The sequence below is a fragment of the Pseudorasbora parva genome, chromosome 17 (assembly GCF_024679245.1).
Source record: "Pseudorasbora parva isolate DD20220531a chromosome 17, ASM2467924v1, whole genome shotgun sequence".
Classification (NCBI taxonomy): domain Eukaryota; kingdom Metazoa; phylum Chordata; class Actinopteri; order Cypriniformes; family Gobionidae; genus Pseudorasbora; species Pseudorasbora parva.
Genome location: NC_090188.1, coordinates 22211029 through 22229255, shown reverse-complemented (window position 1 = coordinate 22229255; position 18227 = coordinate 22211029). Strand labels below are relative to the sequence as shown.

The following is an 18227-nucleotide window of genomic DNA, read 5'->3' as shown; positions in this document are numbered from 1 at the left end:
TGGGAGGACACTGCAGATGGTAGATTACAATATGTATGAGATACAGTTTCTCAAAAGCACACTGCTTTTCAGTCTTCACTGTTCACGACAGGCAAGTAGTGTTCATTTGTGACTTATCCACAATCTTTACCACACATATATCAGTGATATATGAGGTTTAAAATAAGGGGCAAGAAAAAAAGACACATTCTGTGCCTTAAAGACTATAGGAGTTGTTTTCCTGTTGCTTCCTTTTTGTGAAAAATGTTTTTTAATCAATCACCACCTATATTACCTCTCCATCATCTTTATCAGTCTTAAGTAATCACAATGAGGTTGAACCACTGGAGTCACATGGACTATTCTAGCTGTTTTTACTACCTCTCTGGGCCTTGAAAGTTTTAATTAAATAGCTATGGAGGGGTCAGAGAGCTCTCAAATTTAATCAAAAATATCTTCATTTGTGTTCTGAAGGTCTTATGGTTTTGGAATGATATGAGGGTGAGTAATTAACATAATTTTAATTTTAGGGTGAACTAAACCTTTAATCAATTGTTTTGTTTTTTAATAATAATTAATAATAATAATAATAATAATAATATATTTTATTTATAACACACTTTTCATTCCGAAGAATCTCAAAGTGCTGCATGGGACAAAAAACAAAAATGAAGATTAACATTAAAAACAATCAACACATAGCATTTAACTAGTTGTTGTTTGTTTTATTTCACTGTAGCTCTTTGGGTTCAAGATTAGCACATTACAAATAAAACTGCATAGCCTAACTGACATTTATTTTTCTTGCAGGCTTAAAAATGTATGCTTTTGAGAACAAAATGTTCTAAGACTTTAGCTAAAGTTGGTGTGTTGAAATAACAGAGGCATATGGAGGCTAGACAGCTGTCTAAATATAATAAACCCATGACCTGAGTAACAAGCTGAAGTAATCAAAAAAACAAAGTTGCTTTGCCAGCAGGTTAGTGGAACACTAGACACCTTATTCCCAAGTGTTAGTTCATAGGGGACGAAATTTCATCAGACTCAGCTGATGTCGATTAGGAGACATGCTAGAGGATAAATTCCTGACATCCCAGGGGAATTTCTACCACACACGAGGAAAGTCCAAGAATGACGATAAAGACAAAAAGGTGCAATCAAATTTAATGTCACAGACAGGGATACGGGATCACACAAATTTGCATTCTAATTCTAAATATTTTTTTCATTATTACATGGTATGCTTGACTGGTCAATAGCAGGTAATGGTCAGCTGGCTATTATTGCAAAATAAAACCTGCCGAAATTCAGAAATTGTACTGGCTTATTTTTAATTGACATTTTTCAGACTGATATATGGTCGAGGAAATAAATGATGTTAATAATATCAGTTTGTTCAGTCTAAAACTTCAGGCTATTAAAGAAAAAAAATTCACGCTGTTCTCATTTCTTCCATATTAGCTCATTTAACTGAACGCATGGTATTATTAAATGATCCTAAATGAGCTCTAATGGACAAAAACACAACTCAACTTTTTTATGTAATGATATATTGAAGCAGACTGTTCTATAAATATATACAAAATGGTAATTTAATATCAACCACTTGCAAATCTCACTGAATTTATGCTTTATATGTGCAAACATACCTTTTAAAGGTCGCCATTAAAACTTTTGTTCGTATTCATGTGTGGTTTATTAGGCAATCAATCTTCTGTTTGTTGTCTTTGTTTAAGGACAAAGAAAAATATAAATAAGATAATAGGATATATTAAATCACTTTTTGATTTAATGAGTCTGACAGAAATTGTAATAATAAAAAAAAAGTGTCATTATTTGGTCAGTTCCCCATACTGCGCCTTTCTAAAAAAGTTTCCCTCGCACGGGAATAGACTGGACACTGTGTGGGAGCCAGCGGAAACGGAGCCTGGTCATCGGAGAGTCGTCAGGGTTCTCAAACTCAGAAAAGCCCAGATGGTTGAGGATGGCATAGATGCCAGCTCTAGCTGCCACCTGCAAATCAGCCAAACTCATGAATGCATTTCAAACACTTAAACATTAAAAGAAGTAATAAATAATACTACAGGTTATTTTTTGGCATCAGAAGAAATGCATGAAGAACCTTCAACATCAATTGAACCTTTCCACAGCACAAAAAATGATCTTAATAGTGGAAAAAAGGTTCTTTAGATTATTACTTTAGATTATTAATGTTCTTCACACTAAGAAAACGATTTTTTTAAGAGCTGTTCAATTAAAGGCTCTTTTGGGGAGCGTATTAAATATTTGCATTTTCTGAATATATTCAAGAGGGATTTTTTTTAATCCACACGACCTTGCAAGCTTTACTACACAAGTACTGTCCTTAAAGGATGGCTGGATGATGGTAAAACAAGACCTTGCCAGAATGCTCAGTTTACTTCACAAACACACAAAATCTCTAAATGAGACAGAATGTATTTACAACTACATACTGACATTTTCTCATGAATGTTTCATGGAACTCAGAACTATATTTAGCTGCTGCACAGTGAGTCTGAAGGCCATATTCAGCCATTCATCTTGCCTTAAGACAAGGTCTACTGCACCATGGGGGTCTCAAAATTACAGGGGGAAAAAACTAGAAAGGCTTGTGTTAAGTATGAGTATGTTTATACCTGTATATCTTTCTTTAGACTTAAATGGAACTTGTATTGGGTCATCTGAAGTCACTTTATGCTACTTTAATGCTAGTAAAAAAGTGTGGGACCACATTGTGAAGCTGGAATTTTTAGTGAAAGTTTGGAAGTGGAAAGTATTTTGTTTTGTTTTAGTTTTTTAAACAACTGGAAATAAAGTAAAGTTATGATGTAAAATGAAGATTTAATTCACTAACATCAAAATGCTCAATTATTATTTTATTTAAAAATATATTTTTATTTATGTTTTATAAAAAACATATTCATCTTAGACATTTCACAAAGAAAGACAATATTAGCTCTGTCAATTAATAATAATAATTTGCTACATTTATATAGCGCTTTTCTAGACACTCAAAGCGCTTTACATAGGCCAATGTGCAGCATCCCCGGCAGCCATATTGCGCCAGAACGCTCATCACACACCAGCTGATTGGTGGAGAGGAGACAGAGTGATTAAGCCAATCATTATATGGGGATTATTAGGAGGCCATGATGGACAAGGGCCAATAAGCAAATTTGGCCATGATGCCGGGGTTACACCCCTACTCTTTATCGAAGGACATCCTGGGATTTTTAACGACCACAGAGAGTCAAAATTAGAATACACTCTAATAAGTAAGCATGAAAAACAGCTTGCTAAAATAAACATGCAAGTCCGGCTTCACCTGGTACATCCATTGGCTGAAGGATCGCCTCCAGGAGTCTTTCTTTTCCAAATGGAGGTAGCAGTTAAACAGGATGAGATAAATGTAGCGCTCGAGGTACTGTAGGCTCCTTAACCGCAACCACTGAGCATCAGCCTCCGATTTAGCCATCTTTATCTGAGGAGAGAGATAAAGGTCTAAACTCATTGTTGCTCCTCTAGTTTTCTTCTTATTTGTGACAAAATGCTGATGGCATGACAAAGTTTATCAACGAAGATTATCAGTTCAGTTATAATCTTCAATATCTGTTCACTTTGGAAAGTTGGTCTTGTGGGTGATATAAAAGAGCCTCAAACAAGTGATTACACCAGTGTTTAAAACAACATGCATATTGCTGGATTTAATGATCCATATTCAACAACTTCTGCTAAGAGTTCCTTAGTAATGAATATATTTCATTTCCACTATTTCCAATAGACAGTGACCGGAAAGGAACGGAGAAGAGGAGAGAGCGGGATTGTGGATTTGACTTGCATGAACATCAAGAGTCATTTTTTGACTTAATTCAATTTAAATCAAGTCACTTTTGACCTGTTACCTGCCAGGCCATGTCTGAGACCAGTTGGAATATATTTAAAGACTATATATAGTCTTTACTTCATCCTTTTCTTTTGAATCTTATATTCTACAATGGGGTCTAAAAGTTTGAGGCCACTCGTGAGAACACCAGTTTCATTACAAATAAATGATTCATTAAAAATTTACATAAATCTAATTTTACAGGTTAAATATTTTTTTAAACCAAAAATACATATACTGGTATATCAAAAGGGGGAAAATGTGCAAATTAACAAGCAATTTTACAGAATTAATCAAGAGCTTCAGATGATGCAATTCATTTAGAATGAGGCAATTGCGCCTCCACGTGTACTCATGTACTAGCCTGTACATGAGAAATCTCTGAGTAACAGGCCTTGCAGAAATGCGGCTCATGCAATGCATGAGCTGCTGTAACATTTGTTACATAACTTTCATCATGTAGGTGATGCAAATAAAACTATAAAGTTTTGGACCATAACCATAGCCTATTGGCAGGGTTTTACAAAGCAGTCTTTTTAAAAGCTCTATGTTCATCTATGTTGCTGTTTTCAAGGCTGTTTTCATGTTTGTCTGCCTCAAATTAAACACATTTAGAGTGCTTTCACCTAATGCACACATTCAGAGCAAATTAATGATCTCTTGTTCCCTTTAAGTGTACCAGTACCAATGAAAAAATTGTACATCTGGACCTCTCAAGGCTATGTTAGCTACAAAGACATGTGCTATGGAAGACATCCATTATTCAACATGAATAATATTCAACATATGTGAGTCTAATTAACTACCTTTTTACAGTCGACTTTTCATGTTGAAGTATATGCAAGAAAACACATTAAAAAAATAGTCCCACAAACCACATGAAAGATACAATAAAAAATATTATTATTACAATATATACAATATATATTGTAGGCACAATATTATTTTCACGCCAAAAGGCCTTTTGCTGTAGTGTGTCAGTAAGAAATATCAGTATACATTTCCAAGCTTTCCTTTTTGTCATTAATTGTAATAATCCGGTGAGATTTTTGCATGTACAAGTAGTCATTATAGGAGAAGACTTAAGTTGGAGCAGAAGAGTGGTTATTTTGGGAAAAGGAGGTTGCAAAAAGTATTTAATAAAATAGGGCAAACAAGTGTTCACAGTTAACAAGTTGCTTATTAGCATCCATATTACTAGGATATTGGCTGTTTATTAGTACTTATAAAGCACATATTAATGCCTTATTCTGCATGACCTTATTCTACATCCCTTAATCCTACCAAATACCTAAACTTAAATGCTACAAAAATGCTATAAAATATATATATCAAAACTTTACCTGTCTGTAAGTGGATATTATGATTTCCCGCAAATGGAAATGCATGGGGGTCATTGTCTCACTAACAACATCTAGAGCAGCATCTACTTCTCTCTTCACACAATGGCCATCAGGTAACACCCTTACAACTTCCATCACCACCTGGAAGCAGACACATGGGTCAAACTTCATCACATATACTTACACTGCCACACAAAAGTTTGGGATCGGTGAGATTTTTAATGTTTTTTTTTAAATAAGTCATATACACATACACACATACACACACACACACACACACATATATATATATATATATATATATATATATATATATATATATATATATATATATATATATATATATATTTTTTTTATTATTATTATTATTATTATTTTTTTTTTTTAAGAAATTAAAGGGGTGAATAATTGAGTAATCAACTTTCCCTTGAGCCTTTGATATACAAAAGGTCATGGCAATATAAAAATATCCTCTAAGTTTCAGAGCTGAACTTCCTTGTTAGTAAAACAAAAGCTTTTATAGATGCCAGGCCCAGAAAACGAGGCTCTTAAATCAAAGACGTATTATAAGGGTGAAACGCAGCCTCTATGTACGCCTTCTTCTGTAGCCACACCCATCAAATTGTGGAGCTAAACTGATCGTGTTACTGAGCAATAAACATGCCAAAGAAACACAATGCTGTGCCTTCTATATTTGATACGACAGGAATGGTGCAACACACTTATGTGAGTAAAACATGTTTTTTATATGCGATAGTATTGCATTACAGATCGTATTGATTAGGTGTACATGACCAACAGAACATACCAGTACTCTGTCACAGGCTAGAGAATACCTTATTCGTGCGTGTGTTTGCGGTTCACGCTTATATCCACCGATTGGCCAAGTAATAACACAAATCAATCAATCATGGGTGGATGAGAGATAAATCATTGTTTTTGTTTGATAAATAAGTTGAGACTGAGTGAGCCCCGTCAGAGAATTAGTCCGGCTGCTTTCAAAACAACCCTCCCTCATGTGCAGAATCTCTTAAAGCTACACTGTGTGATATTTTCCCCCATCTAGTGGTGAAAAGGTATATGACCATCCAGTGAATAATAGTTTCTGTTCCTCTCAATTCTGATTTCATTTTAACTTCTACGGTGGCCGATTTAGTCCAAGATTAACATGGCAAGCCCCCTCTTCACATTCGACACGGTGCCATCGAGTGTTAAAACGCGAAAGGCGAAGCTTTGAACTTATGGGTATGTCCCTCTTTGGCTAATGTACTTTCAAGATGGAGGGGCAACATGGCGACCGGCATTCGAACCCCTCACCCGTATGTATTTTTTTAATGGCATATTATAAACTTACGAGAATACTTTATTACTTGAAAGAAGTAAATATACATTAATGAAAACATATATTTTTGAAAGAACTTAGTGTTTTTAGGTAAGAATAAACTAAAAAAGTTACACAGTGTAGCTTTAAATATGCAAATCTTACCAAACCTAGCCGTAGGCATTTACTTCTAAGTTTTCAGTGCGACATATCCATCAAAACTCAGCGTTCAGGAGAGAGCCGCAAAACCAGCGTAGAAAATAGCCTATTACTTATTAGTTATAATGTTTTTGAAAGTAAAAACCATGCGAACATCATAAGCTGACCTTCAGTTCATGAAAACCTTTAATACTTTTATTAAGCATGGATGCATTAAAGAGATAAAAAGTGACAATAAAGACATTTATAATGTTTCGAAATGATTCCATTTCAAATAAATGCTGTTCTTTTGAAGCTTCTATTTATCCAAAGAAAATCCAGAAAAAAATGTACACAACTGTTTTTAACATTGACAATAATCAGAACTAGTTCTTGAGCAGCAAATCATTATTTAAATGATTTCTAATGGATCATGTGACTCTGAAGACTGGAGTAATGGCTGCCCGAAAATTCTATTTTGCGTCACAAGAATAAATTCCATTTTGAATTAATTTATTATTAATTAAAAAAGTTTAAATATTCCAAAATGTTTGTTTTAAGGTTGACAGTGGCAGCTGTTTAAATAAAAATGACCTCAAAGTGTACCTCAAACTCTCCTTTGGTGTACTTGGCATCTGGAACACTTACAATCTCATCTTCTTCACACTCAGGAAAGCCCTGCAGGAAACAGGGTCAGGTTTATTTCAGACATTTTTCATCTGTCTAATCAATGTCCTGGAGGTGAATACTTTAATTCTTGCTTCTTCTCAGCCGACAGCAGAAAATGACCTACATTAATGTGCCACAGGGTGAGAGTGGCAATGACCATAGCTGCAGTAGTTCGGTCTTTCCCATCATGACAGTTGAAGATGAAAGCACAGGTAGGGTCTTGAGCAAGACTACTCTTCATGGCCTCCAGCAACTGGTCAAAAACCTGAGGAAAACCAACATCATTTCAACTAAAGTGTCAAATCTACACCATGCTTTATAGTGTACTGTCTTGCCTCTTCTTTAGGGGCGCAGCAGTCAGACAGGGGAATCCGTTGGTAGCTGAGCCCTGAATGAATGCTCTTCTGATGAACAAAGAGCTCCTCTATGGTGTGACAACTCCTGAACATCCTCATCTGTTTATCCTGCTCTGTAATCACCTCCAGCCACTTCTCACACCTCAGGACATCCTGCTTCAGTGCCAGCTCCATTTCCTGTAGAGACGGCCATTTACCATTGCTAAAACTTCTCAGGTTCTTATATCACAGCAGTAATTCTTGTAGGTGAACATTTAAAAAAGCTCATCTCACATTTCAGATTTATGATGAAATCAAAAGCTATTGTACATGTAACAGATATATATTATGGGGACCAAATATGAAAAATATTTGTGTAATAAAATATGGCCTACCATAAGACTGTATAATCTCAAATGGAAGCCCAAGCAATTATTTTGCACACAGAAGTATTTAAAGGGTGGTTCTGTGTTTTTTTTCTAGGCTTGGTTGTTAATGGGGTGCATTATAACATGTCTAAACGCTGTATTTTTCTTATATTTTAACTTTATTCCACACCGCTGTCTCCCCTGTTCTTTGAACTGCTTCATGCTTCTATGAAGCCCATCCCTCCGAAAAATGCAATGGTCTTAGATTGGTTAGATGGCCAAATGTAGTTTCATGTATTTTTATTGGCTGAAGTGCCAAGCACAGGTTGTCCGGAAACGCCACGCCCCTTACCATTATGGCCAGAAGTCACATCTGCAGTGACTAGCAAGGGTTTATGATGTCACCAACCCGGGAAGAAGCTCATTGTAGTCCAAACCAGCCGTTTTTGTAGGCAATAAACTGTCATAACTAAAAGTCAATATATCCGTTTGCATTGAACTTTCAGCGCTGTAACTTTGCAAATATTGTTTATGCTCAAGCAGCAACATTACACACTAAAGTTAAAAAAGTGCAATCGCATGCAAACACCCCTTTAATGTTTTACAGGTCAGTTACAGTTTTATTTAGATATGCTAATTTAAAAGTAAGAAATGTTGGGGTCAGTAAGACTTTATTGTGAAAATAATCATTTCTATTTCAAATAACCTACTAATTAATTGGGGAAAAAATATGAAAAACAATTAAAGGTGCAGTGTGTAATATTTATGAGGATCTATTTACAGAAAAGCTATATAATATACATTACTATGTTTTCAGTGATATATAAAGACCTCACATAATGAACTGTAATGTTTTTATTATCTTAGAATGAGGTTGCAATTCGCAACCTCACCACTAGATGCCACTAACATTTCCACAGTGCCACTAAAGTTTCCACCTTTAAGCAGCGCAAAGGTTTTCAACATTAATAAAATTGAACACCAAATCAGCATATTAGAATGATTACTAAAGTAATGAATGATGCTGAAAATTCAGCCTTGCCTTCACAGGAATAAATTATTTTTAAATATTTTAAAACAGAAAACAGATTTTAATTTGAGATTTGATTAAATAAATGCAGCCTTTGTGAGCATACAAGACTTATTTTAAGAAAACGTAAAAAATCTTGCCAACCTTATACTTTTGAACAGTAGTTTATATTTATGGGCGTTTATATCTTTGGTCAACAGATTCGAATCACTTGGATAAATACGAATCCCCATCACTAAACATTTCGAAGACACACAATGCATTATTGCAAGCTTTAGCAGATTTAGACTTTATACTGAACATTGTATTGAACTGTATTGAATATTGTATTTCATTGCACACAGTATGCATGCTGTACCCACAACAACTTCATCTGAACCAGTCATATAATTCTAGAAATAAAGACTACCCTCTTCAATTCAATTTATAATACATACTACTAATACTAAAGATCTGCACTGAACAGAAATTCACCTGTAGTTGCTGTGGATGTTGAACACAGACTGGAATAGGCTGTTCCAGACAGCCTGGCTCTCGAGGAGTGAACATGTGTCCATTTGCCTCCAGCGAAAGCTCCTCCTGCAGATTCAGCCAGAGAAATGTGGAGTGCCCTCGCCTCTGGTCTGTCAGGTAGGACATTACAACAGCGAGAGCCTGAAATAGGCACAGACAAGCTTTGATTAGTTAGTATTAGACTGTACAGATAGCCAGAGTTTAGAATACTGGGCTGTTAATATTGGTTAAAATGAGCTTCATAAAGGATTTACCTCAGAGTTTGGCTGGCCCATCCCATACAGAGCCATTTTGGAAACACGTCTGAAATTGGCAACTTTCATCTCCTTGGCTGTACTAAGCAGATCTGTTGCTAAAAACTCACTGGACACCTTTAATAAAAATTGAAGATATTATGTAAGTGCATGCCTATGTTTTAGGAGAATCTGCTGTGCTACAGGAGAAGGAGGGGGAGGTCACAGTTCACCTCGGATATAAGCTGGGATATCAAATGTCCTATTAATGAGATTTAGTCTTTGCTTTTAGAAAAGCTGACATATCAGATCAATTCAAGCAAGACTATTCAAGGATAAAGAAAAAAACAACAACTTTAACATAATGAATCTCTTCACCACAAACACAGAATATTCCCCCAACGTTAGTGTACTGTTGCCCTTTGGTTGTGTTTTTGAAAAACCACTTCCTAACATTCTAGGAACTTTATTTTTAGGTTTTAGGCTTTCTATAACCATAAACTAATGTTCTGGGAAGCAAAAGGTTGTTCAATGGTTTTGCAGCTGAGCCCTTACCAGAACTCGAATCCCATTGGTTATAAGGTTTGCTGGTGCTGAGAGTTCTGAGCAATCCATGCTGGCCAGCAGTCTGTAGATCCAAGCGTTCATACACATCCACTGACTGAAGCTCTGGGGAAACGCCTGTGGATACTACAGAGATGGAAAGATGCAGGAATTATTCAAATTATGGCATAATACTGCTTTTAAATATGATAATACAATACCTGGTCATGAAGATACGCATTGAATAATAATAGGTACACATAGCGCTCAAGACTCTGCAGTGCTCTTTGCAGGAAATAGCCCTTTGTGCCGCTTCCCTGCAAACAGAAATGTGCGAATTACAGATATGTGACCTTCATTTAGCACTTTAATTACATGAAAGCAAGTTTTATAGAAACTAAACAACACAGACACATGAATGTTTCAGTCGAGACTCACTTGAAACTGGAAGTCTTGGCTAATGCCTTCCAGCTTTAGCTTGTTTTCATACACGGCATCTTTTATGTTATGCATCTCTGAACACATCGCAACAGCATCATCAACCTACGGTGTATGCATAAAAAAGCACTTTCAATTATTTATATAAAGCCATTTATTCATTAAATTCTAATGTGGTATGTTTTGTAAGAAGTAACAGGCTTGGTTTCTATTACTTTTGCAAATGAATACACCCTTGAAAGCAATTGGTCTACTTCATGAACCATGAGGTATACAAACATCATTAATACGCTCTAACCTCATCAAGGAGTTGTTGACCTTTAGGCAGGCGACTGATTAGCAACTGAATCACTTTGATATCCAATTTGTGTTCACTCTTCTGTATTTCCTGCCTGTAAAAGAAATGGAGTCTTAAGTAGAACTTAAACAGTGAAATGACTTTAAAACATAATATTATTACAGAAGAGTGTTAGTAGTACATAACTAATGCTCTTCTTTGAGAACATAAACAGTAATTGAAACTGCAATAACAGTGTATATGAGGTACCTGACGGTCTTTGATGCCCCCTGCAGGTGATGAAATACTAAGGCTCCCAGAATTAAGCCAAGATTGGTGCGTCCCACCCCCACCTGGCAGCTGAAGAGCAGTGCAGGCAGAGGTCTGGAGCTGTCCCGCATCACAGAGAGGTTTGGGGTCTCCTGGTGGGCACAAAGGTTGGTCAATTTTGTAATATGAATGACATAGTTTTATGTTTCGCAGACATGGCTAATATTAAAACAGGAGCTGGCCTTTTAGTCTGGGACTATGCTAAACCTTGTCTGTGAAACCAGGCAAATGAATTAAACCAAGTCTATAAATCTCTGTAACCTTTAAAAGAGAATACACATTCGTTTTTGGCTGTCAGTCCGACCCTGATAAAATGAAAATAAAATGAAAATGGGAAAAAATAATTCGCCATTTCCTGATCATGAGCAGATACATGAAGACATTTTTCATGGCCTTAAGTTAACATTTATAACACAGTGTGTCTGTGTTAATATGGTTTTAAAAGATTAATGTTTCTGGTGACAGTGAAATATAAATAAAGTTTCCAGGCTAGCGCTTGGTTCTTGGGATGAATCATTGGTTCAGTGACACAAATCATCAGATATAAATAAACCGGAGCTCACATGGAGTTATTTTAAACCTAGGAATCAGAAGGAGAAAAAAAGATATAATATTCAGAGGTCTTACCCTGAGTATATTAACAAAGGAATCAAATGTTTCCTCCAGTGGTGCCCCTTCCATGGGAAGCGGTAATCTGTAATATCTAAATGCATAAAAAATCATAATCAATGAATATATAGAACTAAAGATTCATTTTCATTCATATATTGGCATTTACTGTATTTTGTCAGGTTTTAATTTAATTTAGAGCAGATTTAGTCTTATATATATATATATATGTGTGTGTGTGTGTGTGTGTGTGTGTGTGTGTGTGTGTGTGTGTGTGTGTGTGTGTGTGTGTGTGTGTGTGTGTATTTTAAAAATCCTTGTGAAGTTTTTTCCATGCCTTCCATCGTTTTTTTTTGATACTTTTCAAACACCTTTAATGTACACTATTGTTTAAAGGTTTGCAGTCAATAATATATTTTTATTAAGCAAAGATACATTAAATATATCAAAAGGAACACATTAATAATGTTACACAATATGTATATTTCAAATAAATGTTTTTCTACTAAACTTTCTATTCATCAATGATTCATGAAATAAAATCATAATTTCCAAAACAAAACAACTGTTTTCAAAATCATTACAAGTTTTCATTTGTTTACATTATTTAATAATAATTTGTTACTTTATTTGTTTATCTTTGTTAACGTTAGTGGTGTTTTTTTAATGTTAGTTCACAGTGCATTCACTAATGTTATTTTAACAACGATTAATAAATGCTGTAGATGTACAGTTCATTATCAGTTCATGTTAATTAATGTAGTTAACTAATGAAAACTTATTGTAAAGTGTTACCTAATTTAATAATAAGTTTCTTCATGTGACACTAAATACAGGAGTAATGGCTCCTGAAAATTCAGCATTACTCCCTTCTGTCGCTTGTATAACAATGCAAGCCCTGGTACATACATGCACATGTTCTGGGACTGTCCTCGAATTGAGCAGTTCTGGTCTTCTGTCCAGGACTTATTGAAAGACCTTTTAAGGATCCAAATCCAAAAGGACCCATTGGTTTTTCTTTTGCTGGATGATTCTTCGCTAACACTGTCTGTCAGTCAAAAGAGGATTTTGCCTTACTGCAGCTAAAAAGGTTATAATGAAACTGTGGTTGGAACCGTCTACCCCAGCTGTGTCTATGTGGAGGGCCTATTTGTTGGACATTGTCGTATTAGAATGTACCACAGCTAAAGTGCACTGCACCTCCAGAAGGACAATACAATTTTGGGTGGATCTGGAAAAAGTTAAAATCTTGAGATGTACCTTTATCTATAAGTGTGTATATGTAGGTATATTTTGCTTATTTGCTCTCCTTCTTTTTATGTGTGTCACATTGTATACTAATCTTTCTAAATGTATCCATGTTAGTATTTTCAAGTCTTATTTTTATGTCTTGTGATCGTGGGCGGATTTTGGGATCTGCTGTAAATAGTTAAAATTTAAAATGTCTAATAAATAAAGAATAAAAAAAAATAAAAAAATAAAAATTCAGCAATACCATCACAGGAATAAATTACATTTAAAAATATTTTAAAAATACAAAACAGTTATTTTGAATTGTAATAAAATGTCACAATATTACATATTTTTTATTTTGTTTTGATCAAATAAGTGCAGTATGGGTGAGCATAATTTTAAAAAATGTACAAATTTAACAATTTTATGTAACACAATTTGAGGACATACCTGTGTAACGGTTGACTGAAAAGTGGTCTTTTGTAAACCTCTTCAGTAACATGAATGTCCTCCTCTGACAGAATCTGAACATGCTGAGGTTCATCTTTAAAATGCTCAATGTCATTATAGACATAGAACACATTCTCACTCAGCTTGGCAAAGTCACACAACTGGAGAAAATATCAGAGAATTAAAAACTGACATGGAACAGACACTATGACACATTTCACCATAAAAGGATGGCGATCGATCCTCCTCACACAACTAGTTCTGCTCTTTAACTGACCTCTTTTCGGATGGAGAGCTCTATTTGCTCTGCACTGAGCTCTCTGTCCAAGTCGTGAAGGTTCTCATGGAGGTTCTCTCTTCTTCTGGGAGTGTACGGAATAAAGTCTCCATCTGAGCGGAAAAACACCACTGGCTCTTCCCTCAGGCAGATGAAAATCACCTCCTGTTCACATATTTTGTGAGATAAACAGCAATTCATCAAAGATCGTTATTTGAAGGCCTATCTGCAGAACGGAGTCAAGGTGGTCGAGACCTTTAAGTTGGGACAGAAAAAGTCCCAATTTTTATGCATTTAAAAAGTAGTTACTTTTTATACTAGGTTTATGCTACATATACTACTATGCTACAGCTAACAAATACATGTTACAGCTAACTATAGCTAACAAATCTAAAGGTTCTTACAGCAAAAATTGCACTGTATTTGTGCCTCATTTCTTTACATCCTACTCAAAGGACCACTCACTGACCTCACAGCCGTCAATCTGCAGTCTCTGGAGGACCTGTTTGAAACCATTCAGGCTAGGTTGGCCCATTCCAAAAAGAGGGTAGTTTCCCTTGACCTTGCGGAAGTTGGGGGCCCCGTGGCTTTTTGTAGTATTTAAGACATCAGCTCTATTGTATACATCCTGTATCATAAAAAACTCCCCCTGGACAATATAAAAGCAAGTCATAAAACTTATTTAATCATAAATGACAAGAAATTTCCATGCACTGATCTACATCTCCTAATCATTACTGCATTGTCTATTATACCTCGAAGCTCAAACAATAAGCACTAAATATTTAGTTTAAATCTCAAAAAGACAAACATACCAACACTAGGTAGTGCTCAGGCAGCAGGTCAGATATCCTTCCCACTGAGTAGTTGGAAGATTGTATCTTGTCATGAATCTGAAACTCTTCCCTGCAGTTATTTCTGTAAAAAGAAAAAACTCAAAACGTTTTTGAAGTGGCATACATTAAAAATCCACAAATGATGATGACACATGTTTGTCTAATGCTTTAATTCAAGGTGAAGTTGTTGATGATATCCACAACTGTTTTCTCTCAAAGAGTAACACACAGGTGTGACATTTTGTGCATAAGTGGGCTCTTACAGTCAGTTTTAAAAAGCATCATGTTGCGCTTGTCACTTACGTGATGACAACAGGGGCCACCTTGTTTGTGATGATGGACTTAGCCTTGCTGTTGCGAATGTTCACTGACTGTAGTGAACGCCTGTGCTCGGCCATGCCGTTCCCTGGTTGATCAGCCTGGTGTGTAGGTGCAAGCGGAGCAGCCTGGGAAGTTGCACTGGCGCTCGTACCCATAATCTGCACAGAGCTGGAATGAGAATTTATACGGTGATTAATATAATGTAAACAGGCAGACATGGGGTTATTTCTAACATTGGCACATTTTAAAGGGCCAGATGCACTATGTGCAGTGAGACCACAACACTTGTAATGAACACATGTAGTGCACAACAAAACACCCTAATAAAACACATTACTGAAGCTTTATAATCTTGTTTCACATGCCTAAAAGTAAATCAGAATATTAAAATTCCATTTCAATAGCATCTCTGTCATGTTATTTGATTGTTAAATGAATGGCTTACGGTCTCACAGCTGTGCCGCGTGTGTTCACATCCTTTGGTTTTTGCATCTTAGTTTTTAGCAAGGGTTCAGGACTCTCTTTAAGTGTAAATCCCGTGAAAACAAACTCAGTTTCCTGTTGCTAGCAGGATCTCAACATAAAAAAGCCTTTTGTTTCAACTCAAACCACCACTGTAGTTTTGCTAGTGTCTTTTCTTCTCTTTCTCGCTCAGTGCCTCTCTGGTTCTCTTCTCACAGTGACAGGATAACAGTTCCAACCCTTTTGGGGGCCACAGAGAAATACAGTACATCTGGCAACCAGACGACAGTGTGGGTGGCTCCAGACATTCACAGGGACGGCCCATTCAAAGGCCATGACGGAGACATTACAGAAAGCCAAAAGTGAGAAGAAAAAGATCAAACATTTCTGATGCCTTTGCATCTACTGAAATCCCCTGAACACGTTTGATGTCAGTCATGAAGCAAAACAAATCTCCTCCATGGATTTAAGCGATAATGCAGTTAATTAAACAAATCCTGTTCCCCTGTATAAGGTTAAGTTTGTGCCAGAGAGATATCACTGGGAAATATATGATAGCTCTGTGAATGTCATTAGGACATTCCTGCTTTATGTTTATATAACTGGCTGGTCTATTGAAAGTTTGGGATACTGAGTCGCTGGCACCAAGAGCAGGGCTTGATTTAAATTCCAGTTGTGTCCGAGTATCACGGTCACAGAACAAAAAACAACAACAACAAGAAAATCTCTAAATATGGATGGGAAAGGCCCCAGGATGCATTTGTACAATGCTGCACAGATCAGTGCACTGATATTCAATGTGTGGGAGTGAGCAGTCAATGGCACACTGAGAAATAAGGAGCCTGAAAACGACCACATTTGTTCATTTAATCTTTGAATCCACATCACATTCTGAATATTAAAAAAACTCAAACAATGCAGGTACAAACATTAAGAGTCTGTGTAACGATTAGCCACAAAATACACTAAAAGGATACAATCCACCAGGTGAGCCAAACCAGCTACCCAATAATATAAAAAACTACTCTGAACTAATGTGTAGTAGTAACCTTTGATAATAACAATAACAAACTTCAGTTTTATTAGGCTAAATAAGTGTTAACTTATCCTACTTTCAGTTCACTACCTTTACAAACTACATGCCACTTCAGAGACATTAGTTTGTCTAGGCTTGGATTTAGGCTTTTGCAGCAACTGTATCATTTTTTTTTTGTGTCTTTTTTTGTCTTTTTTCTTTTAGACATAAATAAAATAAACTATAGAACATTTGGAATTAAATAATATTCAGGTATTTTTCACTCTTTATTTTTTAAGTGACTAACCCTGCGTCTCAATCAGCTCCCTAGTTCACTAGTCAGGGCACTGATCAGGACATAAGTCAATGGGCTGACTCCCTGATAAGTGCCCAGATTACTGAACTAGGGAGCTGATTGAGACGCACCCTAAGTGAGTTATTCATGCATGGAATAATTTACTCAAATGATTTGTTCAAAGCATTGATTCATTCAAGCACGCCAATATTATTGTGTTGTAGCTTCGTTTGGAACTATTTCCATTTCTGAGTAATGTAACTGACCGTTCTAGAATGTAATTAAACTGTAAAAACAATGTCTCACTCATTAGGTATTGTTGTTAAACAATGTTCTGAGAGTTATTCCAACTTTATGCATTAATAGAGCAACTATTTCTATCCCGAAGCCAAGACAAGGCAATAGGGAAAGTAAATATAAAAAAATGTTTCCTCACCTGGCTACCCTTGTTCTCAGACACCTGTCACGACTTGACAGAGGCAATTAAATGTAGAAGACCAAGTCCTGTCACACTCATCTTGAGTCCTGTCAATCAATGCCCCTCCAAAGTGATGCAGTCACAGGTGTGAATCCAGCAGAGCGAGTCTCAACATCTTACAGCAGTGCGAATGAATAAAACAGGGGGAGGAGAGGAGAGAATGTCACCTCCTTTGCCCGCCTCTTTCACTGGCAATAAATGTTATGGGAGAGGAGGATGGTGGGTGGATTTTCATCTTTTCACCAGTCAGCACAGCTCCATCTCCCAGCAACGGGGCTGCACACATGCCTGAAATGCAGAAAAACCTGAGGTTTGGGGGACAGAGTATATGCTTACATTGGTACTTGTAATCAGTAAAATTTCAACAAAATTAATGATTAACAAACCATGTTTTTTGTAAACAGTGTTGCCTATTCACTATATACATAAAGAATTGCAAAAAAAATAGCAAGAAAAGCTTCTGGTCAAGACCAATTACACTGACACATTGTGTCTAATGTCTTTCATTGCATTGAAAGCAGCCTCTGCTTAAACTGCTGGTGTGAAGTGGACACATTGTGTTGCCATGAGTTTCCAAGCAACCAAGCTCTCTTCACATGAGGCATTCATGTACTGTAAAAAGGGCTTCTAGCTAGAGACGAGAAGGGAAAAAAAATAGTTATAGTAGTTATATAAAACTATATAGTACAGTTTAACATTTACAAAACTATTTGTATAAAGATATTGTGATAATAACAATTATTGGTTATTATACTTAGAAAGCATTCCCAGACTTTCAACTAACTTAGGGAGAACCAGAATATTTTTCCTTCTTTTTCCCCCTCAAGTTT

General features: G+C 36.0%; 1 protein-coding gene across 1 annotated transcript; it reads right to left on the bottom strand.

Annotated features, from left to right (window-relative positions):
- Positions 1–1125: 1125 nt before the first annotated feature.
- Positions 1126–18186, bottom strand: pald1b (phosphatase domain containing paladin 1b). The gene is made up of 21 exons (XM_067422095.1): positions 17784–18186; positions 17356–17685; positions 15130–15315; positions 14806–14908; positions 14460–14639; positions 13991–14155; positions 13714–13874; positions 12049–12124; positions 11362–11513; positions 11113–11206; positions 10815–10919; positions 10598–10693; positions 10389–10523; positions 9855–9971; positions 9562–9741; positions 7690–7887; positions 7479–7619; positions 7292–7363; positions 5227–5367; positions 3326–3481; positions 1126–1992 (listed from the first exon to the last, which is right to left on the bottom strand). The coding sequence occupies exons 3-21, from the start codon at positions 15300–15302 to the stop codon at positions 1843–1845; spliced, it is 2595 nt and encodes an 864-aa protein (XP_067278196.1). The 5' UTR covers positions 15303–15315; positions 17356–17685; positions 17784–18186; the 3' UTR covers positions 1126–1842.
- Positions 18187–18227: the final 41 nt, after the last annotated feature.

Coding starts and splice junctions, on each gene's coding strand:
- pald1b (XM_067422095.1), bottom strand. CDS start 15,302: ATGGGTACGAGCGCCAGTGCAACTTCCCAGGCTGCTCCGCTTGCACCT. Junction 9,742..9,854: donor TGGGCCAGCCAAACTCTGAG/GTAAATCCTTTA, acceptor TGCCTATTTCAG/GCTCTCGCTGTTGTAATGTC. Junction 1,993..3,325: donor TCAGCCAATGGATGTACCAG/GTGAAGCCGGAC, acceptor GCTGATTTGCAG/GTGGCAGCTAGAGCTGGCAT.